The 27133-nt window shown below is 43.6% G+C and overlaps 2 protein-coding genes across 14 annotated transcripts in view; one reads left to right on the plus strand and one right to left on the minus strand.

The window, feature by feature from the left end:
- Nucleotides 1–13251, plus strand: part of RYR3 (ryanodine receptor 3) — a 548224-nt gene extending 534973 nt beyond the window's left edge. For all 13 annotated transcript variants that reach the window (XM_043919301.1, XM_043919310.1, XM_043919307.1 and 10 more), the window contains 10 exons: nt 480–522; nt 983–1110; nt 1527–1587; nt 1870–2016; nt 6184–6318; nt 7552–7708; nt 8759–8823; nt 9265–9365; nt 11695–11746; nt 12699–13251. In XM_043919301.1, the coding sequence (XP_043775236.1) occupies nt 480–522; nt 983–1110; nt 1527–1587; nt 1870–2016; nt 6184–6318; nt 7552–7708; nt 8759–8823; nt 9265–9365; nt 11695–11746; nt 12699–12794 (985 nt within the window). In that variant the 3' untranslated portion in view covers nt 12795–13251. The remainder of the gene's footprint in view (nt 1–479; nt 523–982; nt 1111–1526; nt 1588–1869; nt 2017–6183; nt 6319–7551; nt 7709–8758; nt 8824–9264; nt 9366–11694; nt 11747–12698) is intronic.
- A 535-nt stretch (nt 13252–13786) lies between these two features.
- AVEN (apoptosis and caspase activation inhibitor) overlaps nt 13787–27133 on the minus strand; it is a 187898-nt gene continuing 174551 nt past the window's right edge. Inside the window, exons 5-8 of the mRNA XM_043921078.1 lie at nt 24276–24346; nt 18260–18355; nt 15113–15473; nt 13787–14293 (exon numbers count right to left, since the gene is read on the minus strand). Coding sequence (XP_043777013.1) covers nt 14178–14293; nt 15113–15473; nt 18260–18355; nt 24276–24346 — 644 coding nt within the window. The 3' untranslated portion in view covers nt 13787–14177. The remainder of the gene's footprint in view (nt 14294–15112; nt 15474–18259; nt 18356–24275; nt 24347–27133) is intronic.

Here is a 27133-nt window from a genome sequence, read left to right on the forward strand (position 1 = left end):
AAGTCACTCAGTCATGTCCGACCCTTTGCGACCCCATGGTCTATACAGTTCATGGAATTCTCCAGGCCAGCATACTGGAGTGGGTAGCCCTTCCCTTCTCCAGGGGGTCTTCCCAACCCAGGAGTTGAATCCAGTTCTCCCGCATTGCAGGTGGATTCTTGACCAGTTGAGCCACAAAGGAAGCCCAAAGTGGGCACTTGATGAAGGTTTATTGCATGTGTTTCCTGGCTCTTAACCATAATTTTGAAGTAGAAAATGCAAAGTAGCTTTTCCGGTGCTTCAGATGAGAACTCACCACAAAGTGAGATCAGAAATCTGGTAGACCTGTGGTGACTCTGAACTTCAATCAAGTCTTGAATTCTTCAATGAACAGGACAAAAACCAAAAAGATCATAGGTCCAGACACTCGAAAACTGCCAAGTTTCTTGATGTGCTTGCCTTGATGTTAAGAAAATCTCCTTTTTCATTTTCTTTTTCAGATCTTTTCCTAATAACTACTGGGATAAGTTTGTAAAGAGAAAGGTATGTCTTGTCAGGGTGGCAGGGGAATTCCATGACCTCCAAAGAAATGTAAATTTCTCCCAAGTTCTCCATTTACAAACATGGATCAATTTAATGCTGCTTTTATGGTATCACAAGGAGAGTAAGTCAACAGAAAGGGTTTTATATGAACTTATGTCATTTGGGGGCTTAGTTCCCATACTCATGCTTTAAACAGCTTAACACAATCACTTTTCTAGGTACTAGGTTTTTCCCTCCCTTCCAAAATGATAGCCAGAAAAGCAGTTCTCACTTAATTGTCTTTATTGCTTCTGTTTTCTATGGGGGTAATTTTTTCTCTTCATTTTCCTTTTGCATTTTGATTCATATCAACCCCTTGAAAGAGCCCAGAGTGTGACACAGCTCTGGAGACATCGGGGCTGGAGAAAATACTGATGGTGGTGCATGACCTGAGCTCACCCTGTTCTCTTCTCTGCTTTAGGTGATCAACAAATATGGAGATCTCTACGGAGCAGAACGCATTGCTGAACTCCTGGGTTTGGACAAAAATGCCCTTGACTTTAGCCCAGTGGAAGAGACCAAAGCTGAGGCGGCCTCCCTGGTGTCATGGTACAGAGTTTAGGAGTTAAATCTCAGAGTCTGGCTGCCTAGACCCTTTGTCTTTCCAGTTGTCTTCCCTATGCTGGAGGCAAAACTCATAATCATCTTTGTTGGCTCAGGCTCCGGTTTAGCCTAACTCTTTCTTCTAGGTTCTAATATATTGGGGCAGTGGGGGGATACTGCTTTAAAAAAATGTAAAGACAGCCTTCATGCCTGATAGAGCTGAAGGAGAAAGACATTAAAATTTCAGGATGTGTGATTCAGCCACTCATTCTCATGGTGAACACATACAACTTCATAAAGCTCAGAACTGTATTTATAGATTTATTAAACCCCAAGAGAGAAAAAAAAAAACACCCTTTTTCCCTTATTAAACACTTAAATCTTGACATTTATAAGTTTTGAAATGACTTGTTCCCCTTTAGGCTAAGTTCCATCGACATGAAGTACCATGTCTGGAAGCTGGGAGTTGTTTTTACTGACAATGTAAGTATGGCAGCTGGGAAAGTGAAATCCTGTGCCCCCAAGTCTAGGGATGTCATTAGATACCACAAAGTAACAAGCTATGGAGGCAGCCCAGGAAGATGCAGGGAGTTCTCGTGGAAGACAGACAGCCTTAGGGTGTGGGGGGACACTTCTCTCTCATGCAGTAGTATAAGGCTGAGGGGGGCTTCACTTGGCAATTCTTGGGTCAGTTCACAGCCCAAGATGAGAAAAAGTGGGTTTCATGAATGCCTGAAAAGCTGCTCAATTTCTTCCACTCCCCAGTCCTTTCTCTACCTCGCCTGGTACACGACCATGTCAGTCCTGGGCCACTACAACAACTTTTTCTTCGCTGCTCATCTCCTGGATATTGCAATGGGCTTCAAGACTCTGAGGACTATTCTGTCATCTGTCACTCACAATGGCAAACAGGTATGGGGTTTATACTGGTGCAGAATGGGAGGGACCAAGATATGGATAGGAACAATCATAACCAATAACAGGTAGTACACTAGTGTATGACAGGAAGATATGTGTTGTAGTGTATAATGTGCCTTTCATGGTCAAACGCTTGAATGAATAGTAATTGGTTTTGCAAAATTGCAGCCAATTAAAAGGCAGAAGACTTTGATTCAGAAACCTTTAACATTTAGATCAGTGTATGTGCTTAGAAAAGTCACTAGGTACTTGTGATGGAAGTAAGGGAGTGAAGTTGCTCAGTCGTGTCCAGTTCTTCGTGACCACATGGACTGTAGCCTACACACTTCCAATTAAGAACCAATGACTTAGATATCTATGAAAGTGAAAGTTGCTCAGTTGTGTCCAACTCTGCAACTCCATGGACTGTAGCCCGACAGGCTCCTATGTCCATGGAATTATCCAGGCAAGAATAACCGGAGTGAGTTGCCATTCCTTTGATCTTCCTGACCCAGGGATCGAAGCCAGGTCTCTAGCATTGCAGGCAGATTCTTTACTGTCTGAGCACCAGGGAAGCCCCATAGATATTTATCTACACACATATATACAGCTACATGCAGACATACATAGCTATATATACATGTTTGTGTGTATGTCTATATATAGCTGTATAGTCATTGCTCTATATCCAGTCTCATCAGTATCCAGTTTGTCTACTACAGAACTGTCAGGGTCAATCCCTTCATTAAAATTCCCAAATTGCTCCTCCTGTCAACAAACTCCCTAGCATTTTATTCCTCATTAAGTGCAAATCCACGCATGAATGAGACATGTTCCCTCACATCTCTAAATCTTTCTGGGAGGAAGGAGAAAAGAAGGTGAAATTAATTACAACCATTATGGGAAATAGTACGGCAAGTCCTCAAAAAATTCAGTATAGAACTGCCATATTATCCAGCAGTTCCACTTCGGGTATATATCTCTCTCTCAAGGAAATGAGATCAGTATCTTGAAGAGATATCTATATTCCCATGTTCATAGCAGCATTATTCCCAGTAGCCAAGATATGAAAACAACCTATATCCATCCTGGACAAACAAAATTTGTTATGGACATAGAGCAGAATATCATTCAGCCATAAAAAAGAAACTTTGTCATTTGTAGCAACATAGATGAACCTATAGGGCATTATGCTTAGTGAAATAAGCCAGACACATGAAGACAAATACTGTATGGTGTCATTTTATGTGAAATAATAAAAAAGGCAAACTTCTAGAACGAGAGAGTAGAGCAGCAGTTACCAAGGGGTGTTGGGGGAAATGGCAGTATTGGTCAAAAAGTACAAACTTTTAGTTATTAAATAAATTGCCATTGGGGATCTAAAGTAAAGTATGGTGATTACAGTTAAAACTACTGAATTGTATACTTGAAATTTGCTTTAAAAGTAGCTCTTCAGTGTTTTCAACATACACATACAGGAAATGTGTGAGATGTTGAACATGTTCATTAACTTGAGCATGGTGATCATTTTATAATATATGCATACGTTAAGTCATCACATTGCACACCTTAAAAAATGGAAATTCCAACCAGAAAAAAAAAGTTAAATTAACTTTTAATTATTCTAAAATGAAAGGGTGCTAGATCATCAGATATTATGATGGTTTATTTCTTCGAGGCTTCTGGTAGCAGCAACAGTTTCTTGGTTGTTTCTTGGTGGACACTAAAAAGAATGGAGGGAAGCTAGAGATAGACATTTGCTGCCACAAAAGCTAAAAGTTTGGGGAGGTGATAACAGAACCTGTGATACAGATGTTTGCTTAGCATGGTAAATTCTTCCTTACAGGATCTGCAGAGAAATAGCGTTGTGTATTATTTTTCCATGTGTGTCTTGGGAAGTTTTATCCTATAAAAGTGACCTCTCCCAAAATGTGATTTATGGGATGCCAGTTCTCCAATATGTTTTTTTAATCAAAAGAATTATTTTCTTCCCCTTCACTCAGATATTGAAAGCTCACATTTTGTTGATTTGGCTTAGTGGCATTATACAGCAAAAGTACACCTTAAATGAAAAGTTTCAGTTCAGTCACTGCCATGTCCGACTCTTTGCGACCCCATAAGCTGCAGCATGCCAGGCCTCCGTGTCCTACCCAAACTCATGTCCATTGAGTTGGTGATGCCGACTCATTTTTTTATATGGGCTTGCTGACTAAACTCTGACAAGATGGTTTTTAAAAAATGTGCCTAGCTTGTACCATGTGCCTAGTGTTGCAACAGGCTCATAACAACCCTGCAAAGTAGATGTTATACTCACGTGAGAAAGAAGAGTACTGAGACTCAAGAGAGGCTAAGTGTTTCACCCAAGAGCACTTTAGCACTTCTAAACCAGCTTCTTTCTGTGACGTCTGATATTGAAGATATAAGTTACTAAATTCATTGTTCAAGAAGTCACTGAATATATTAGTTCTGGTACTTATCTTGCCCGCTTCCTTTTGTGTAGCAACTTGAGGGCAAAGATTTTATCCTGTTGATCCTTCATCAAATGAAGCCCAACACCTATTCCCTGGTGTAGGCCAGATGAGCAGGTCTTCTGTAGTCCTCATTTATGGTGCTTCCTAAAAGCCAAGAAACAAATAGGCCCTATGACTCCAGCAAAGGTCCAAGGTAGGTTTCTTCATTATGAAAGATATCACTCTGAAGTTACTGTAAGAATGTTTATGGTTGACCAAAGCTGTGACAGTTACCCAGTTCATGGTTACTTATGAAATTGTGATGTGGGGATGGATACCCGCCAGCCCAAGGAATCCGTAGTTTCCATTTTTTACAAATGTTACTGAAGTATTGTTGATTTACAGTGTCATGTTAATTTCTTCTGTACAGCAGTGTGACTCAGTTATCTTTTTTTATTGAAGTATAGTTGATTTACAAATGTGTTAATTTCATGTAGTTTCTTTAGAAGCAGCATTAGAACTTACAGTTACCAATGGGGGTAGGGAAGGATAAATTAGAAGTTTGGAATTAACATATACACATGACTACATATAAAATATAAACAAGGACTCACTTTACAGCACAGGGAACTATACTCACTATTTTGTAATAACCTATAGGGAGAATATGAAAATAAATATGTAGGGGGGGTGTGTGTATAACTGAATCATTGTGCTGTATGTACACCTGAAACTAACCACCACAACTACAAATAAATAAAAAGCAGCAGCTACATCATGAAGCTTCAGGTCATCGCTCTCTCTGTAAAAAACCAAAGTAACCATCCTTAGAGTGCAATCACTCTTCTCATCCTTAAATCCCTCTGTAGTTTACACGTGCAGCACCCCGGCGTTACTCTGCCCAGGCTGGTGTAACAATATACAGTAAGTCCCCTACATACAAACCTTCAAGTTGTCAGCGTGCCCTACTGTGCTTTTCAAGGTACTATAAAATTTAAAATGTCTTATTTTGTGTGTCTGTTATGCATTATTTATGTGAAAAGTATTATAAACCTGTTACAATACAGTACTATATAGCCAGTTGTGTTAGTTGGGTATCTAGGCTAACTTCGTTGAACTTAAAAATACTCTCTTGGAATAGAACTCATTCGTACCTAGGGGACTTACTGTGCTCAAGACTGGAGGCTTAGACAACAGACATTGATTTTCCTCTCAGTTCTGGAGGCTGGAAGTCCAAGGTCAGGATGTGGGTAGCTTGGTTTCCCTGAGGCCTCTCTCCATGGCCTGCAGCTTTTTCACTTTATTATGCTTCAGTGCATACCTGGTATCTCTCCCGAGTCCTAACCTTCTCTTCTTGTTAAAAAAAAAAAACCAAGTCAGATTAGAGCAGTGCCGACCTTAACAGCCTCGTTTTAATTTAATCACCCCTTTAAAGGCCCTTAATCATCTCTTTAAAGGCCCTGTCTCCAAATGCAGTCACATTCAGAGGTGTTGAGGGTTAGGGCTTCAACATATGAATCTCAGGGACCCAATTTAGTCTGTAAGAGCTGATCATTACTCTTTTCTCCCAAGAAGCCTGTTTTTCTTCTCTGGTCTCATCTCTCTTTTGGCATCTGGAGTGTCACAGCCTTCGTTCCCATCCCCTCATCGTTCCACTTTCCTGTTTTCTTGGAGTCTCCCACCAGCCTTTCAAGGTGAAGACCCACTTCCTCTTCTCTCTCTTTGCTCCCAGTTGGTCCTGACCGTCGGTCTCCTGGCCGTGGTGGTTTATCTCTATACCGTGGTGGCATTCAACTTCTTCCGCAAGTTCTACAACAAAAGTGAAGACGACGACGAGCCCGACATGAAGTGTGATGACATGATGACGGTGAGTTCCCTGCGGGGCCGCCCGGCCCGGCTGGGGGAGCAGGGCTGTGGGCAGGGTGCAGACACGCGACAGAAACGAGAACAGAATACTGATGTCTGGTCCGGAAGTGGTGGGATATACTGCTTGCCTGGGTCCAGGTGGAAGCAGCACATAGGTAAGCGGGCCGTCCTCTGTCCACATTCGTGTGTGTGAAGATGTGAGTTACCTATGTCTGTATCTTAACGGAAGTGTGGATTCTTTGCCTTTGAGAGCGGCGAGCAAAGAATCCCATGAACCTGGTGCTCAGTTTATTTCAGCAAGCCAGTGGGGCTTTTTTCAGAACGCGTGTCATCTGAAAAATGTCATAGCAGTGGGATTGGGTTGGGGCAGCAGGGTCCTGTCAGGGCAGCTCTGCGGGGCTAGAAGGGCCTAGCTGCAGCAGCATCTCTAGACATTTATAAGAACCAGATTTCAGGAAAAGAATGTGTGTATTAGAGACCAATGACAGTACACTGCCCACTGCCCCCTCCCCCACTGTGATCCTTTCTCCAGAAAATGGAGGCACTTTTTGGCTAAAAACCTTCCATATACTTTCTCAGGGCAAGCACCCCATGAGACAGCAACATTACAGTTCCTAAAGCCCCAGTGTGACCAGCTCAGGCCCTGTGATGCCCCTGGTTTTTTATTTACCAGCCCTAAGACTGCCTCCCACACTTGCATCCCGAACCCACCATCACAGCCAGTCAGGAGGAGGGACGGGGGGCAGCTGGTCTGTGAGCCCTGCCTGGTGCACGCATGCAGCTTGGGAGGAGATGCTGTGGGGAGCCCCGCGCTCCTAGGTGTGCGGAGAACACAGGAGGAGGGGAGCATTTTCCTGGAGGCTGGCACTTTAAAATTAAATGAGATAAAATTCATATCTGGCCTATGCCATCCTCCTCAGAGCCAAAAGTCCTTTTATCTTATACACACCTAGAGTGAATTCTCATGTGTGTGTCCAATAGTTCAAAACTGTTTTTTAGAAAAGGAGCAAAAACTATCTTTTAAAGGCTACTTGGAACAGCAGTCTCTCCATCTTTATAGACAGCAGAGGGTGCAAGCCCAGAGTTAGCAGTATGAATGTGTTATTGTGAAGCGTACCCTTCTCCTGCCTCGGGGCAGTCATATTTTTAATTACATGAATGATCGGACCATCTCCATAACAGCAAGCAAAACTCTTCAGCTTTTACTCAAATTGCCATGATTTTTCTTCTCTAGTGTTACCTGTTCCACATGTACGTGGGAGTGAGAGCTGGAGGTGGCATCGGTGATGAAATTGAAGACCCTGCTGGGGACCCGTATGAAATGTATCGCATCGTTTTTGACATTACCTTCTTCTTCTTCGTCATTGTCATCCTGCTAGCCATCATCCAAGGTATGCTTCCCCGTTATGTTGCGTGCATGGGGCTCAGTCTAGATCTCTTTACCTTTCTGCATCTATCACTTAATTGTTTTATGTAAAGAGGTTTGTGCATTCACTTACTCGTTCATTCAAACAAGACATTTCTAGACATCTACTATATAGAAGGCCAAAGACATACCCAGGCAGTACAAGAAACTTGAACATCCTTGCAGAGGACCACCCTCCTTCACCGCCAAATCTGAATTGATCATTTCCATCTCATTCTACTTCTTAAGTATCTCCTGTGGCTAGTATGGACACTCATGATTTCTGCCCTGATCATTTACCTCCCAGGCAATGGGGTGGGGAAGGAGCAGAAAGAGGAGCTGTGAGAGTGTGACATGTTTTTTCCTTCTTCACAGGGAGAGGTACTGGTATGTTAGTAGCTTGTCAGGAATTAGAGAACGATGGTGATAGATTTAGTTTAAGTCATGCCAAGTCGAGAGACCTATGAGCCATACAGGTGTTGAGGACCAACAAGCAGTTAACTCTAATACGTCTTTTAGGAGACAAATCAGGAATGGTATAGGATAACAATATTAAATAAGGACATATAAAATAAGTATTAATGAATGCAAAAATAAAAGAAATGGGATCCATTAGTGGTGGTGGTTGAAGATGTGGGTGTGGAGATTTAAAAGCAGAAAAGCTGAGTAGGAACCCCTATCGATACACATCAGTGCCTAAGGGGCTAGAAGAGGAAGAGCCGATAAGGAAGACAGAAAAGTAACAGCCCTGCAAACAGCAGGACAAGGAAGGAAGGATGAGAAGAAAGAGTCAAGGAGGAGTAGTTGGCATCAAATATTGCAGAGAGGTGGAATAAGAGGAACCAGGAAAAGTGATTAACCAGGATGCAGCATCTGAAAACACAAGTGGGTTTTGTTTTTGTTTTTTTCTGATTTTGGTTTAATTGTATCATTCAGCTTCATAATCCCCCTTTTTATTTTTTAAACAAAGTGACTTCTGCTCTGAACTACTAAACAGGTTATGCAAAGCATTCTGTTCTCATATTTAAAATTCCAGGTCTTATTATTGATGCTTTCGGGGAGCTGAGAGACCAGCAAGAACAAGTACGAGAGGATATGGAGGTACCTACCGTTCTACTAATCCCAACTCCATTTTTGTATCTCACAGCAAGTGGATTTTTTTTTTTTTGCAAATGGATTTTTTAAACAAAAGGTTCTGCTCTTCCTCAGCCCTAGGCAAAACTACTACTACCCAAGTTTGTGTTCCATGCCTGTCCTCTTATCTGTGCCCACCCACCAGCTCTGGGCATTTCTTCTGCTCCACCCTCGGTGCCCAAGCGCCTCCCACCTGCCGCCTCTGTCATGCCCCATGCTTAGATGAGAGCAGGTACCCCGCGCTAGCCAGAAGCTAGGTACATGAGACTGTGGGGTAGGTGACTAACAGCCTGAAGCACGAAAGGGAAATATTTTTCAGTATCTCTCAATTCAGTTATAGATCATCACCCTTTTTCCAACTGCCTGTAATGTCATGCCTCCTCATGCCTTTTCTGTTATTTTTCTCAGACTAAATGTTTCATCTGTGGGATTGGCAATGACTACTTTGACACGACCCCTCATGGTTTTGAAACACATACCCTACAAGAGCACAACTTAGCCAACTACCTGTGAGTACCCTCGGTCAGAGAGGGGGACAGGGTTGGGGGGAGAGCAGTGAGTTAAATGCAGTGAACGTCTTACAGTTCGCGCTCTGCTAACGTCTTTTCCTCCTTGGTCTCTGGAAAGTAGGAGCAATTAGGAAAGAACTTGCAGGAGTCCCCATGAGCCGTATCTTTGCCATATACCCTGCCTCTCCTGTCTTCCTAGATGTGTGCAGACTGTTTCTGCTTTCTCCACCTGCAATTAGATCTCATCCCTTCCCAAGGTCCTTTTGCCTCTAGCAGGTTTTCTCTTGGGGATTTTTCCTGGCACCCTATAATATTTTCTAATCCTAAACAAAGAAAAATGGCAATGGCCCCACTTTTCTTTCTCTTCCAGAAAAAATGGAAAGGCATGCCTGTTCACAGTCTCCAATTTCTCTCTCTCTCAATACTCACTCACTCTCCCCTGCAGTTGGCCTTCCTCCCCACCAATTCCTATTTGCTCTTGTCAAGGCGGCCCCTGACCTGCACGATGCTGGATTCCAGGGTTAATTTCCAGGCTGGGTTTCTTTAAGATGTGTGTGTTTTCACATTGCTGTATCCCAGCACCTGAGGCCTGGCACCCAGTAGGTAAATAATAAATATCTCATTCGGGCAGAAGGTATTCAGAGTCTATTGTGTGCCACAGACTGCCTAGGAAACTTACAGAATTTGCAGGGAATATACATCACCTGACAATTCAGATTCTGTAAGTGATCATCATTTTCAAGAAAAGAAACTGCTGGGCTCTGCTAGCTGGCCTGGCCCTTCCCCTCTGTGTCTACCCTGTATTGTTTAGAAAACTCTATAATCTTTCTTTAGGATAGAATGGGCCTTGCCACTGAGGGAGGTTATTGTCAAAGAGAAGTAACAATGTCTTTTTGCTAAAATGAGTTTAAGACAAAAAACACAGGTTTAAAAAAAAAAAAAATCACTTGGGCATACCTTTCCTCAAACCATGAGTGTTCATCGTTGTTTGCATCCTCATGGAGGTTATCTGGATGGATGTACTTCTAGAAAAGGTGAGCCTGTGGCTCATCTCAGGCCCGTGGATAAACACTTGGGACTCTCGAAGGTACTTCCCATGGCACTCTGTACATGAGTGTATTTTCTCTGTGCCCCTCCACTAGCAAGCTTGAAGGGAGAGAACCAGTCTTATTCATGTTTAAAACTTCCCCCCGCCCCTGAAAATTGTGCTTTGTGAATTAAATGTGCTAGAAAAGCAATAATGTCCTATATGACAAGATACTGGTCACATTTCCTTTCTTAGTCTGATAAAAGGAAGGAAGGAACGCAGTTATTGCTTCACTGTGGGCCACAATCTGAGACTGTAAACCTAAGAATATCCTGGGAGAACTCAAAATCTGGGGTTTAGGCTCTCCTCACCCTCCCAAGGATGCTGTCTACGCTTTCTCTTCCTTTCACCAGCCTCACGGTCATTTTCCTGAAGGGCACAGGCCGATTTCCTTGGATGCTGTCTCTGAGATTGCATAATGTGAGCTAAGAGGCAGGCCCTAGCCTCCCATGATTCTGTGTTCGAGACATACTCAAACCTTAGACACAAGCCTCCTGATTAGAGCAAGTGAAACTACACTGGCCTACGCCTGTTGCCTGGAAAAACAACAACAAAACAACACTTCTGAAAAAATCAGGGCAACTGAGTGAGACTCAGTACTTTTCTGTGACATATCTTTGAGATACACATGATTTCAATTCTGCATTCCTATAAGAGGATAAACTGGCCAGCTAAAAATTATATGGTTAGAGTTTCGGCTACCATTTTATTGTTTATATTAGAATTTTTTAAAATAAAATGAAAATAAAATAAAATGCTTCCTCAGAAGTGATCCTAGCTCAAGGTTTGGTGATAGTAAAGTGTGAAGTCACTCAGTCGTGTCCAACTCTTTGCAACCCCATGGACTGTAGCCTACCAGGCTCCTCCGTCCACAGGATTTTCCAGGCAAGAGTACTGGAGTAGGTTGCCATTTCCTTCTCCAAGGGGATCTTCCCAACTCAGGGATCGAACCCAGGTCTCCTGCATTGTAGGCAGACGCTTTACCGTCTAAGCCACCCGTTAAAGGGCCTCTTTTCACAGAAAGGCTCATTTTGAGATTTATGTATATTATTATTAGAAAATAATGGTGTATGTTGTCACACCACATTTCCCCAATTCTGAAAGGTACAGTGGTCAACATGATGCTAAACCATGTATTTGATCCTCTCCCCAGTTCACTTGAGTAAATGAACTATAGTTTTCTAACCAAAGTATCTAATACTGTCTTTCTCTCGGTTGTTAAAGCTTTTTTCCTTGTTCCAGGTTCTTCCTCATGTATTTGATTAATAAAGACGAGACAGAGCACACGGGACAGGTGAGAAATATCTAATAGAATCACACCCCTGTGTTAGAGCTTCCCCTTCCTAAGTCAAAACTCAGTAGAGAAATGACTCCATCCATCTCTTCCATGCATTTCCCCACTGCTTCCTGCATTGTGAACCATCTCTTTGTGAATTACGAAGTCAAATTTTAAGGCAAACTCCTATCTGTTCTACAAGGTCTCCTGGTTATCCTTCCCAGCACACACTGGCGTTTGCTAAGCCCTTAGGGTTGCTGCTTCTGAGCAGAATCACCGGAGGTGGGGAGAACGGTAACAGAGAAAAAGACAGTGTGAGGCCGAGTGGGCGGTGCCGCAGAGAGCAGGAGCGTCAGAGTAGAAGGGTGGGAGACACAGCGCGAGGAAGGTAACGACCTCCTATGTGGGTGACGCGGGGACGCGAAGGCTGGATGTGACAGTGTGTGTGTCAGAGGGATTCTGTGACTAAGTATGAACAAGACACACAAAGGCAGAGAACAGGGGAGGAAGATGTAGGTTACGGAACATTCAAACATCACTGGCTTTGTAGGAAAACTTCATGGCTCAGACACTCAGAGGCAATTGGCATCCGTATCTAGCCTTGGTTCTCCTGGCCCCTGCCTCAGTGGGCACTCACTGCTGTCTCCTCATCCATTCTGCCTCCTCCCAATTACAAATGATGCGGAATCAACTCACTGCTAAATCTTTAAGTATTTTTAGTGGCAATCATTGAGTTGGTTTCACTGGGGGTTTTTTGTTTGGGATGGTTGGGGCGGGGAGTGGTGGTCAGGAGAAGGGAGAAATGACTTCTTGCTCCCAAAATAGCCTGGAGGGTGGGGGGCAGTGGCTGAAAACAGAGTGAGGAAGAACGTGCAGGTTGGACCTCATCCACATCAATATTCCCAAAGGGAGACAGAGATGGAAAATAAATTGGGTTTCAGCTTACTGTGGTTGGTTCTCACTATTTCAGGAATCTTACGTCTGGAAGATGTACCAAGAAAGGTGCTGGGATTTCTTCCCAGCTGGTGACTGCTTCCGGAAACAGTACGAAGATCAGCTTGGATAAATGGGAATGAAAGACGCCTCCACCATATTCTGGATGGTCAATAAAATCCTTCTCTTACAATTCTGCAACACATTGGAAAAATGCCGTTTCCTAAAGGCCTCCCGTACAAGGAAGAGTTCATTACATACTTGTGATATTTCGGAATTGACTTGGATTTTTGTACTTAATGGACTTACATGGTGGGAGATGACCCGTCAAAATGTTAAAAGGATGGCACAGCATCAGGGAAGCTCTAGTGGAAAGTCTTCACGTTTTTCAGTTCTAACTAGTGTGTGGGGATGACGTCACTGAGGGAAGGGCTGGAGATGTAGGAAGTTTTAGATGCATAATACCTGGAATTTTAAACACTTGAATGCCACGTGACAGTAGCCCACTAGTGATTCATGGTCTGAGCTACAAAAAAAAAACATTTTAACTGCAATCTAATTTTTCCCATGGTACTTGCTAGTGAATGTATCCAGAATCAGCTTGAAAAGCTTTAAGCAGTTAAAGAAATAGAAAACAAAAAAACCACCACTTTGTCGACACTGAAACATCGATTAAGTGCCTTAAAAACCTCTTTAGATATAGCTATGCAAGTTTTTTATGTTTATGTTCAAGATGGACAGTTCCATTTAGTTGTGTTGATCTTCTCTTACTTTATGAACTGCACTTGAAAAGTTATTCATAAGATTTTTGTTTTTCAGTAACAGCTTATCAATTGCTGTTATTAGAAGTACTGTACTGAAAATTCAAAAAAAAAATCTCAACCTTAAGCCAAATTGAGCAACGCTTTATGGTCCCTTGTAAGTAGTGGAGCTGCTCTATTTAGGTGAATCTCCTGAAGTAACATGAAGTGCCCACTGCAATAAAGTCATACACACCACTCCACGGCTTGGCCTCTTGTAATGAACCACCTTCTGGATGATTCCCAACCACCCTTTGACTGCAGGGGAAGGGACATGGGAGTAACAAATAGCCCAAAGCCCCCCACACAAGAAAGAAAAAAAATCTACAGACCAGTGTGTCTTTATTTTGGCCAAATGCATGCCTGGTTGCTTAACTCTCTTCTCTTCATCAGCAGCACCTGCTATGCTGTAAACAGAGGAAGAAACTGGAAACAAGGGCTGAAACATCTCTTGCCCTTAAGGCATCTATTCAGTTACTAAGCCAGAGAACAAATGTAGCGAGCCTCTTAAATGTCTATTTCAGATGTTGTTGAACATGGAGGAAGGCATCTACTGCACTAATAAGCGTGATGGTCACATGGGCTTGGGCGGTGCTTGTAAACCAGCTGTTCTAGGACAGCCTTGGGCCTGCGCACCATTACAAGGCAACCAAAATTGGCTTCAGGCAGTTTTCATTTTGTTTTCCCTCTCTCTTTTTCCCTTTCTTTCCTTGTCATTAGGAAATCATGCTGTCCAACCAGTCTTCAAGCTCTTCCTCGGTAACATTTCTGGATATACTTGGTTGCCCCGAGGCCACATTCTTTTCTTCCAACACAGATGGGTTTGCAGGTTCTAAGAAAATAAACGCAATGATAACAACTTCACGTTAGTCTCAGAATTGAGGGTTAATGCCTCCCTGGGTTTTGATCCATGCGAGAAATCAACCAAGTTGTTACTCCCCACCCCACCCCACCAATAAGAGAAAACGTTCTGGTATTGTGCCTACTCCCTAAGAAGATCCAATAATACCTAAACAAATTCATAAATGGGGTAGATTTGCTCTTCTATTTATTTGAATGGTGAATCTCACAGTTCATGAGGTTTTTGTTTTGTTTTTTAAAGACCAATAGCTCTGTCTCCTTTTTTACTAAGCAGTGATCCTGGAAAGCCATCAGAGGGTCCTGAGGGCAGTGTATGGACGGGGCAGTCACTAGGCCTCTCCCTGTCAGATGGGCCACCATCTCACAGAACGGGCACGTGAGGAACTCTCCCCCTTTTTAAACAAAAGCGGAATAGCAGGCAAGAAGCACACAGACTTGGTCCCCAGGCCCGTTCAGACAGTCGATTAAAAGGTCTGCTTCTGCACAGCTGAGGCCACAAGGCTCTAAATGCCTTTTATAGCATGAGTTCAATTTGTAGCCCCAGGTTTAAGATTGCAATCAAGCAGGTAGCAGCTTTGGAAGGCCAGTATTATCGAGTGAGAACGATGTTGTCAGAAAGGTCAGCTCAGGGGGGAAGCGGAGATGTGAGCACAGAAATAGATGTCAGTGAACGAGGCCAGATCGATGGCAGACACCGATGAAGATGTGTGGGGATGTGATGGAGGTGAAGCTATTCTCACAAAAACACCAGAATCAAGAAGATGGGTGGGGAATAAAATGAAAACCGTACCTGCTTCTTCGTGGACCACCTCCCCACCTTTCTCGGATTCCAGGTCCTGAGCTGTCTGGTCTGAGAAGATGTCACCTCCCTCTTTCACAGGCGCATCTAAATTAAGCAGCAGATCTAGCTCTTCTTCCAAATGATCTGCTGCCAACTGCAGCAGGGAAGTGGGGTTCTGAGAACCCTTGGAAGGACCCGATCCTGGGCCGTCTTTACCCGGGTACATGGGGAAGCCAGCGGTGGTGGATTTCATCTCAGAGGGGGACCCCTTTCCTCCAGGCCCCGAGGGCCCCTTTAGCTGCATCCCTAGTCCTTTGCCGTCATTATTTCTCTTTGGTTTCACCTGAGGGAGCTCTAAGGGAACGGCCGTCTGAAAGAGAAGCACAATATCGGAGTTAAAACCGTGAGCCCTGCCCTATTTGCTTAAGCAGGAACTAAAGCAGAGGAAGCCATCAGACTTTGTGGAGTAGGAAATTCAGTTCAGGCAGGAAGGTTACAAAGTGTCACCATTCCAGGCGCACCCCTTCTAATTAATAGGGGTAAATGTGGGACACCTCCCCGCTATGTTCACCCCAGCCTTGTGCTAACCAGATTAGAGCTGAAATCAAAAGCCCCATGCGTTCCCATCACTGGCCTGAGATCAGACAGAACCACAGGTCTAGGTGAATACACACTTAAGCCTGTGACGAGGCAGACGTCTGTAAAAGGCACTGAGGAGTAATAAGTAAATCAGATCTGTTCGTACTAAAATGCACAAATACAGAGGTGAAGGGACAAATTCACTAAGAAGAAAAATAATGTTACTAACGGTCATTTGTGAGTAAAAATTGCCAGACACTAAAGAAAACATTCTATCTAATTACATTTTAAAAACTCCCCAAACAGGCAAAACTAACTCTTGAATATTAGGAGTCAGGATAGTGGTTTTAGGGAAGTACTGCTTTGGGTCAGGGCTGGGTGGTGGGGGTGGTGGCAATATTCTGATTCTTGATCTAGATGGTGGTTCCATGGTTATAAAGATTTACATGTGCACTTTTCTACATGTTGTAATTTAATAGAGTTAGAGCCTCCCCCCAGGTGACTGTATGTAGAAGACGACTGAGAACCACAGTTCTGGAGGGAGGACCGAGGTGACCTGCCTGGCAGCAGTCGGGTAGGTTCAGAAGGAGGTTCAGCTGCTCTTGGAGCCACTGTCCCCTTACTTGTACATTTAAGCATCCTGAGCAGATCCAGTTTGCTAATAACTCCTCAGGGCTTTTAAGACAGTAGAGCCTGACACACGAACTTAAACACTCACCCAGCACTGTCAGTGTGCAGGGTGGAGCTGGGATGTGGGCCCCTGTTCTAATCTTGTAATCACTCAGATGGTCTGGATTGGCTGTCCGGCATTATTTTTGTCTGTCTGTTCACTCCCCAGGTGAGTAAGGTACAAACACAGTTAAGAATAACTGCTCTACATAACGGGGAAGGGATGGTATTTTAAAACTATTTAGCCAAGTTTTCAAAGTTCCTGTAATTACTTTATATCTTTCCTCCTAAGGCCTGCCATCCTTCACTCTGGATTTCTCATAACACTTCCCCCTGTTTCTCTCCTCAGTTCTGGGATCCCCATCACCTTCACCCCAATGAGGTCCTGTTAACCACTCCTCATTGTCTGGGACCAAACCAAGTATGTCCGAACTCTAACCATCTCTGGACACCCAGAAGAATAATAATATTTGCCCTATCATTAAGACAACCCCAAACATGCCTAAAGAAGCCCCAGGGTGATTCCCCATCAGAGGCAAATGCCAGTCTTTCTACTTCTCAGCCCTGAAGTGTCCCCCAGCCCTGAATTCTACTTGCCCTAAATTTTAGGCAAGTTAAGTGCCATAGAAACAGCAATTGGATGGGTAACCAGTTCATGGTGATGTTTAAGCTTGGCATCATATTCATCTGTAGAACAAAACTGATCATTTTAGTTGCTTGGATTCTATTTAGGACTGCCCAGGGTTTCACTTTAAAAAAAAAAAAAAAAAAAATCCAGTCAAGTCTCAAAGAAATTTCTAAGTTCCTTCTGGTTTAACATTGGACCCTTCCTCTCTTATCCCATTCAGTGGCTCCTCTTACCTACCCTATACTGGTTGTAACCCCGAAATTTATATTTCTAACCCTTAATTCTGAACTATAAATTTCAACATCCAATTTACTATTATTTTCACTTTGAAATCTCAGAACAAACTCATCCTGTCCAAGCCTCGCTGATACTAGCTACCACTGGGTTGCACAAGCTGGAACACCGAGAATTCTTTGCCTGCTCCTGCTCCACTACCAGTATTTCACCAAGTCCTAGTAATTTTACTTTTGAAGTTCAGTTCTTGGTAAAGTCCAGTTCCCCACTGCTGGTCCAGGCTACAGCACTACTCACCAGAACCGTGCAAGAGCCACTCACTTAGCCTCTCCTCATCCACACTACTCTTGCATGGGTGTGCATGTGCAGACTTCCCCGACACACCCACCCCACTCTCACAGTCTTCTCTCCACTCTGCAGCCAGAATACTCTTTGTTACTGTTGTCATTATTACTAGCACTGCTATTACAGATCTGACTGGGTTACCCTTCTTTAAACCTCAACTCAAGTGTTCCTATACTGTGGCTCTCAGTTTACCTGTAACTTCTTCAGAAAAGTCATTCCTAACATCATACCAAAGTAGATCAGGTTCATTATTACATACTCTCATAGCACACGGTGCTTATCCGTCACAGGACTTAGTGCAATTTGGCAACCTGATTAATACCCGTCTTTCCCAACAGATTAAGCTCCACGAGGGCAAGAACCATGTCTATCTATTCACCACTGTAACCTGGGTGCCTCGCACAGAGCCTGGCACATGAACATTTTGGGTGCAACACAAGCCAGACTCTGTACTTTTACATTTCATTCAACTCCATTACATTTTATCCTTTAAAATGTTCCAAATGTATCAATAAAACAGGATAAAAACTTTGAAAAGTATTTTGTTCTCCCTCAAAACTTTACAAAATTCTACCCGATACAAAACCCTCAGCCTGTTGGAAGGAAAAGCTGATTCTGAGACATCCTGCAGGGAGATGTTTTTCAGTTTGCTTCTTCTGCCCTAATTTACACCAGCCTCCAGAAGCCATCAGGGGTCCTACCTGAACCAATTCAGCAGCAACATTGAGTCGGAGTGAGAGAGGCAATTCTTGAAGGGCTCGAACCAGTGACTCACAGTCCACATAAAATGCTGAATTCTACAGAAAACAGAGAAATTGATCAATCAAGATGATTACACATGACCTTTCAGAAATAAAAGGGCACAAGACAATAGTAGTAACTATAAATAAATCATCCATGACCTTTAGCTGGGAGTAATCCGATCATAAATCACACCTGATATGGTTCTATCATCTCTGCATGAAGATAAGCAAAACGAAAACCACCTTCTTGAGCCACAGCTCAGGTGGTCAGAGTAGCAGCAGGGTAGCTACTCTGTACACAGGGATCGAAAAATGCAATACAGCTTTTCAGCTGCCCAGGGTAGCTCAAATGTAGACTGTACGGAATGGGAATTCCCCAGTGGTCCAATAGTTAGGACTCTGTGCTTCCATTGGGCGGGGCGGGGCGGGGCAAGGTGGGGGTGGGTGGCGGCATGGGTTTGATCCCTTGTCAGGGAACTAAGATCCTACAGGCTGCACTGCATGGCCAAAGGAAAAAAGACAGCATGGCAACCTGGAAACTGTGGACGTTCTTGGAATTACAGAGAAAATTCAAAGCATTTAATGAAACATAACTGGACACCTCCTCCATATTCAGATGGCCGGCCTTTGGGAGGGCAGTGGAGAGCTGTCTCGGCAGTGACTTGGGGCTGACAGGCACAGCCGGAGGAGTCCAAGTGCGTACACTTCCCTTCCAACCAGAAATCTGGGGTGGAAACTTACCCTCCAGCTGGCAGCTCTGTGTGAGAGGCCGACACTAAAACTCCCTGGGACTCCATTCCCATTCACAGGCGCAAAGTCCCATCCGGCAATGCCTTCACAGATTGACTGTATTTGAGAAGGCATTCCAGATTATCTCATGACCCCTAACAGCTGCTTCTAGGTACCCTGGCCATCCAAGAGAAGGGAAAAACTAAAAGGTGGGTGAAATCACCACATTAGAGTCAGATACCACCAACCACGTCATCCACCAAGGACTGTCACAGGTCTAGGTAGAACTGTGCCCCCTGCTATGATCACGGACTTCAAGTTAGAGAAGAAAACCCAGGGGTCATGGAGTCTCAGATCCACTATAAGGATGTCCTGGGTAGATGGGTTTATGATGACTGGAGGTGGGCAGTCATTCCTGGAGTTCTCAAGTAGAGCCCCAGCACTAAATCCAGACCCACTCAAATTCCTGAGCCTCACAACAGAAGTACACAGGGATCGAAAAATGCAATACGGCTTTTCAGCTGCCCTTTTGAAAGTTTCTGGAGATGGCTAGCTCTTAGGGGAGCAATGTTGGCAGCATCAGATGTGGCCCCTTGCCCTGGAAAAAAAAACAAACCTACATCTAAAAATAGAGAAAGAGTATTTAGGGAACAGGATGGAGGAAAACAAGCCCTGGCAGGAGAGCAGGAAATTCAGTCCACACACAGGCCCCACCTCAGTCCTGCACTCGGCACACCCGGTGCTTCATCAGGGCCAGCACGGCCAGCCTTTGTTTTGAAGTTTGAAGAAAATCTCTGAGACCACTAGAAAAATGTGGTCCTGAATCTGTAACACATGAGTCAATTACCTCATTACAAAACGGAAATCTCAGCCTTCCCACTGCTGAGGTGTTTGCAAAGACCCCACGTGTAGACCCCCTGCTCCCTCCACCATGCCTGCCAACTACTCAGAGCTGCTAACCACTCTCAGGTCTCCAGAGGAGGGCCACGGAGACGTGCCGCGGTCCAGCTACAAGTGCTCACACTTCCTCCCCACGTTCACATCAAGTGCAACACACTACAGGTATGTTGTTAACAAGGAAGAGTCTGTGAGACATGAGGAACGGCCAGGCTGTGCTTGTGTGTGTGTCCTGAATGACGGACCTTTGGCTGCTCCGACCCCCACATCTTTAATTCCCACCCCCCATCCAAGCCCAGGTGACAGGGTACCGTCTCCATAAGGCCCTCACGACACTTCAGCCCAGCACAGTGGTTTCTCCTGGTCTCCCTGTAGACGTCTCAGAGCCCAGAATCTGCCATCATCATACACCACTGTGTAAGAAGACTTTCCCTTCTTTTATCACCAGTTTGTCCCCTAAAGAGCTAAAGCTGAATGCCTTCCGACATAAAGGGAGCTGTAGTGAATCCCTTGTAATAATAAAGTGTGAATTTGAAAACAGGTTTGATTGGAATAACCACCATAGCTTTTTTGGGCTCCATGTTGTAAAGTAATTGGTGGGTTAACTTCGCCTGGAGCGCCCAGCTTCCACATCTATCTGGCCAACTCTATACCCACTCACAGTTGGAGGGTGTGTGAAGCCTGGCCACCTGGTGCCTCCTCTTCCGCAGACGTGGAGGCTGGGAGGGCACAGCCAGCCTTGACTATTAGAACGAGGTCCCTCCACCCCACGTCTCTGGCATAGTGTGCACAGAACTCGGTCTGGATGCTGAGAATCTATTCCCGAAGGTTCCTCCCTGTCTAGGAACTCAATCAGACTCCTAGTCTCGGTGTCTGTATAAAGACCATCTGGTGAGGAAAGAACCTGCTAAAACTCCACTTACAGCCTCTAATCAGACCATTATACCTTCCTCAGTAGCTATAGAACTCATTGTCCACATCTGGGGACTCGGGGCCACTTTATAGCGGAAGTGCCCAAATCAAGCAACACTTAGGAGTAAGCTGGGATGCCTTCCATGTACAGAGTCCCATCCAGAACTGCACTCTCGGGGGGAAGTGAGGGAGGGCATATACGCCATTAGGAGCCAGTTGTTCGGGAACCACCACACGTCACCCAGTGCTTGCTGCTGCTTGAGGAAGCGCTATGGAATAAACAAGTCACTAGTCAACAAAACTGAAAAGTAAAATGAAAAGAAAAAAAAAGCCTCAGATGATTTTTAAAAAATAATGGGCCTATTTTTTTCACCCTACAAAGTTCTCCTCCCACTTCACATTCCCTCTTCCCATGTTCCCACACTGTCCAAAGAACAGGTCTGAAAACCTCACTCAGGGATCAGAGGGACCAACTCCCCTGAAGAAATGGGGCCAACACGGCTGCAGCAGGGACCCTGACTGCCAGGCCACAGCCCCTTCACCCTGCACACGAGCCACAGGCTTGTGAAGGCCAGTCACAGCCGCGGTGCCAGGTGCCTGCCGTCAGGGGCTGCACCAGGACCCACTGTCAACTCTGCTTCCTCATGTCACCAGCTGCACTGGGGACACGGAAGCACATGAGGAACAGACACACAGATGGACAGACAGACAGGGAGGGAGGTAGACGGACAGATAGAAGGATAGACAGACAGGGAGGGAGGTAGACGGACAGATAGGTAGTAGACAGATATATAGACAGATTCTCCTCTTCTTTTTCTCTCTCAAGTAAGCAAAAATAAACAGTACCAAATGAGGAGTGAAGTGGGACACAAAGCAGTTATGACGGTGAAGTGATGAATTCGCTTTGGGATATGTCCTACTAATACTTCAACTCCACACACTCACGGTCAAGACTGCCTTCTTCTGCTCCATGAGTTGTCACTGCTCACCTCGTCATCGTGCTGGGGAGCTGAGAGCCCCTGCAAATCTTTCTTGTCCTTATGTCTCCTGTCTGGCCTGGACGACATTCTCCGTCGTCCTCCATGCAGGCTCATCCATCAGTGAACTGTCTTCCCTGCCACGGCCCCACGCTGTCAGCCCACATCCCCTCCCATGACCCAACACAATATCCTCCCACTGCTTTTCCTCCTCCAACCTCTGACCTCTTCAGTCCCTCCTTCCCAAAACTGTGGAGGTCCAATCTAGCCATTTCCATTTTCTTGCTGAACAATACTCTTGTGAACAAGTAACAGTAGCAATAAAGGCTAATTTTGAGTGTTTCCTATGTGTCAGGAACTGCACAGAAGAACTTTTATTTATAACCCAGTCTAATCCTCATGACAACTCTGAGCTATACTTAATGATTAGTTCCATTTTACAGATGAGAACTAGGATTTACACTCAGGATTGTGTCTCTGAAGGCTATGCTCTCACCTACATGCTAAACTGCCCCAGATGAAAGTGAAGACAAAACTGCTGGTACTAAGTGGCCTAGACCTACCCTGCAAGCCACCTCTTCTGAGAATACCACAGTCCAGCTATGCTCCCAACTCCGAGCACAGCCTGGCCTTTCAGATCTCATCATTCTCCTGTTGTTCCCCAGAGAGGACCCGCCAGAACCACACTTGTCCACCAGGGCCCATTCAAATCATCTTCACCCCACTTCACCTTCACTTCACTTCCTACTCTCAGTCACTGCCAGTCCAAAGCAGATTTCTTCCACCATATTATGTTCACTTATTACACCAACTATCTTATGTTGCATTCTTTTTCATTTATCATCTAAACATTTACTGATCATCTACCACATGTCATCTACCACTATGCTAAGGCAAACGCCTAGGGTGATGAACAAGCATGAGCTTTGTCTCATTCATCTTTGAATGCTGCCGCTGCTGCTGCTAGATCGCTTCAGTCATGTCCGACTCTGCGACCCCATAGACGGCAGCCCACCAGGCTCTGCCATCCCTGGGATTCTCCAGGCAAGAACACTGGAGTGGGTTGCCATTTCCTTCTCCAATGCGTGAAAGTGAAGTGGCTCAGTCGTGTCCGACTCTTCACGACCCCATGGACTGTAGCCTACCAGGCTCCTCCATCCATGGGATTATCCAGGCAAGGGTACTGGAGTGGGTTGCCATTGCCTTCTCCCATCTTTGAATAAGGGGCATCTAATAAAATATATAATAAAGAACAAGTGCTCAGTGTTTTGATGAATGAAAAACCTTAGAATTATCTGAAAATCTCAAGGTAATTAAAATGTTCTCTTTTAGCCAACATGGTTCAAAGGAGTTGAAACACGAGCCGCTTGGCTTTCACTAAATTCTTCCATTTATCTGTTTTTAACTGTTCTACAACTCTAAACCATACTCAGGTACATCCCAAACAGACTCAAGAAAAACAAATATTTTTAATTTCCAACTTTTTCTATGTTGTAATATGTACTCTTTGTAAAGTGACAGGCAGTTATTTTACAAGCCACTTTCCTCCCCTCTGTCTTTCTGATAAGTCAATGTCCATCCCAAACAACTGAACATAACACCAGCCCACCTGGGATTGCAAGTCACCTACGGTGTGTATTGAGTTGACAACAGAATGGGCAGGAAGGGACCACACCTTACCCATCAAGTCTACGGTTCGGTCTCCTGTCTGAAGCTCTGGGCGGACAGTCTGATCACTGTATTGGACAGTGTGCGCTAGTCCTGGGGTTGGGGAAGCATATGCCAAATCACCACTTGTTCATTCTCTGTGTGTTTTTAAAGGGTGAGAATACCTGTCATCTCTCATATGAAAAGAATCAGTGCAATCCTGCTTGGAGAATCATCAAAACTCCTTTGGGAAGAAAATATGGTAGGAATACAAAGAAAATAAAGTGTGTGGGTTTTATGGATTCATTGAAAGACTATGATACTTGTTCTTATTTTATAGCTTTCTGTTCCTAATTATAGATAAAAGAGTTATTTAAAACTACTAAGTTAAGGATTCTCTTACGTAATACCAAAAACACTGTGGGAGCAAAAAAATGAATTCTCAACTAATTCTAAGAGGAATTTTCACAGAAAGGGAAAAAGTCGAAGGCCAAATGGCAAGGTAATCCACTCAAAATCATAACCATAATCTTTGGCCCTGCAACCCAGTCTGTATGAACTATAGTCACAGATGAACCGTGTGAGGACTTCACACAGTGGCTGGTATGAAGGTCAACTCCAGCTCCAAGAACTTGTAAAATCTAAGCTCCCTGAAAACTTTCTAAGCAATTTAGGTAACTGAGGCTGAACTGTACACGAAGTACTAGACTCTTCTCTATGTGAAGACTCTGTCTAAAAACAACAGTGCGAAAGATGCTGGTCTTTATCCTTGAGAAGAGCCAACCCACATTCAACACAAAGCTTCACCTTACCTGTTTGGGGCATGAAGCTTCACCATCCCACTCTTTCTCCTCGGCAAACCGGAACTGTGAGAAGGAGTCCCCTGGGAATAGAAAAAAACATACAATTTTACATCAAAGCCAAAGGTGAACACTCAGTTCTCTAAATTTCCCTTTGGAAGGAAAAGTGCCATTTCTGAAGAGCTGACCATCCCAAACTTGGTGATACCATTCGACAGAAGGTCCCGGTCCACGTCTTTCCACAGCAACCTGTGTGTAGGGGGCACTTGAAAATATTGTTGACAGCTGTATTCATTGTTTTATTCAACTCTCAATAAGCCACCATCCTACACACTTGAGGAACAACTAAACAGTCCTGGCCTGCAGACATGGCCATCTACCCATTTTAAGCATATTTTCATCTCTCTGCCTAATGTATGCATGGAAACTGATATGCATGATTTGAAGGGTAGGCAAGCAGAAAAGGACAGAGAAAACTAGAACTGAAGGAGAGCAATTCTCAACTGACCCATAATATGACGACTTAAAATATCTCTTTGAAGCGAGGTTACCAGCCTCAACCATCACTCCAAAAATCACCTGGTTAGAAAGTCAGATGCAAAATAAAACCCAAAGGATGTGCCTTAGATTAGTCAATGTGAATCATGACGCATGGCTGGAATGAGCATGAGCTTCTTGGAATAAAGGAAAATGAATCAAGAGAAACAAGCTTGACAGATGATTCTGCACAAGGAGCCTGACACAAGGCTTATTTTGTAAACGTGTACTGACCTGATTATTTGCATTAGGGATAGCCAATTTATAAGCAAAGAACTATTTCTCTATCTAGCTTTCAGGATCCTCCAAAATGTGGTCATACCTCATTAATGCACATTTACTTCCTATTTCTTCAGACTTTCTGCTCCAGAGTCAGCCTCTTTTTCACAGTTTGAACATACTTCATTTTCTATCCTATCCTCATTTTTCTTTTAATCCTCCTCCCTTGTCTGAAAGACCCACACACTTTTACCCATTCACATCCTATTTATATTTTAAGACTCAGGTACAGGCCCACTTCCTCCTCCTATAATCTCTCTCAGGTTATTTAACCACAGAATCCATTCTTTACTTCTAACTTTTAGAGGGGGAAAAGAAGTGAAGAATTCCAAATTAAAGAGGCAAAGATAAAACCTCCAGCATCTAACACTTGACAAGATCAAGTTCAAGGTAAAACAGGCCAAGAACATCAGTCTTTATCATGAGAAAGAGTAAAATCACAATCATTAGTCACTAGCAAATCAATTTGATCCCCCAAAAGTATGATATAAAGGATCTGAATTAATAAGGTCTTGTCTGTGCATGTGGGTATATAAGTGCATGTGTACACATATGTATTATGATTATATGTGGATACTTCATAAATATTTGTGTAATATTGGTATTTTAAAAGGACTATAGAAAGGTTACAAAAAAAAAAAAAAAAAAAAAAACCTTTAAAAATACCCTAAAATGCAGCAATCATACAAACCGTATTTGCTGGTGATAAACATCTGTAGCACATTTAGGCAAAGAGCCTATCTCTTATATACAAAGAATTTCTGCAAATTAACCAGAACAAAACCACCTAGTAGGAAAACAGGAAAGGGGGTGAGAATAAGAAATGCAAGTGGCTAGTATGTATATATGAAATGAATCATGAATAAATAAATATCAATCTGGTAGATTTTTTAAACTTGGTCGAACAGCTGAATATTTTATGAAATAGTCTTACTTTTGACATTTGTGAACTTCTATATTAAAAACGATCCTATGACTGCATGGATCCTATAATATGTAATCAGTACTAGATATCATCAGTCATCAGTTCAGTCGCTCAGTCGTGTCTGACTCTGGACTGCAGCACGCCAGGCTTCCCTGTCCATCACCAACTCCCGGAGCTTGCTCAAACTCATGTCCATCAAGTCGGTGATGCCATTCAACCATCTCATCCACTGTCATTCTAGATAACAGTAATGCAAACAAGGCATGCTCTATGTATTTTTAATATCTGAATATTCAACTTCAAATACAGGTAAGTTTCCAACAGTGGCAAATAGCTTGTTTGAAATCAATGCTCTTACAGAAAACAACTAGGAACAGTCCCCTACCACCATCCCAAAAAATCTACCTGAAGACATTAGAGAGTTACCAAGGCAGTGAGGAAGTGAGGGACAAAGTTCCCAGGTTGAAGAAAAGCACAAAGAGGTGAGCCTAACATTTAGAACTGCTTTTCCTTTTGAGGCATTTGTTAGTTTCCAAAGTGATACTGAGACACTGAAAAGTTAAGCATCAAGTAATAACCAAGAGGTTGTAAAACTACCGAGAACTTCCACTAGTCTTATGGCACTGGGAGGACAAAAATGGGAGTTCAGGGCCCATGGGTGAAGAAGAATCCTGGAAGATCAAGACTTTCAGATGAAACCCTTGAGGACTACATCTTAGAAGTAGGGATGAAGGAGAAGAGGGCAGCCTCACAAAGTCTGAGCCAAAGGAGTGAATCAACTCAATCTCTGAGTCTCACTAAAAGAAGCAAAAGTAAATACTTTTTGGAGAAAAACGATATTATCAATAGCCTAGAATTATCTCTACTATATATTATATACAGTATCCAAAATTCATTAAAAACCACCAGGTATATCAGGAGATGAGACCAAGATAACAGAAAACGTAGAGGAGTAAACCAGCCAACCAACCAACAAAATCCAAACAAAAAATGGGCAGAAGACCTAAATAGACATTTCTCCAAAGAAGACATATAAAGACAGACAAAAAGCATATGAAAAGATGCTCGACCCTGCTAATTATTTAGTTCAGTTCAGTTGCTCAGTCGTGTCCGACTCTGCGAACCCATG

This window comes from Cervus elaphus, chromosome 12, assembly GCF_910594005.1.
Source record: "Cervus elaphus chromosome 12, mCerEla1.1, whole genome shotgun sequence".
Classification (NCBI taxonomy): Eukaryota; Metazoa; Chordata; class Mammalia; order Artiodactyla; family Cervidae; genus Cervus; species Cervus elaphus.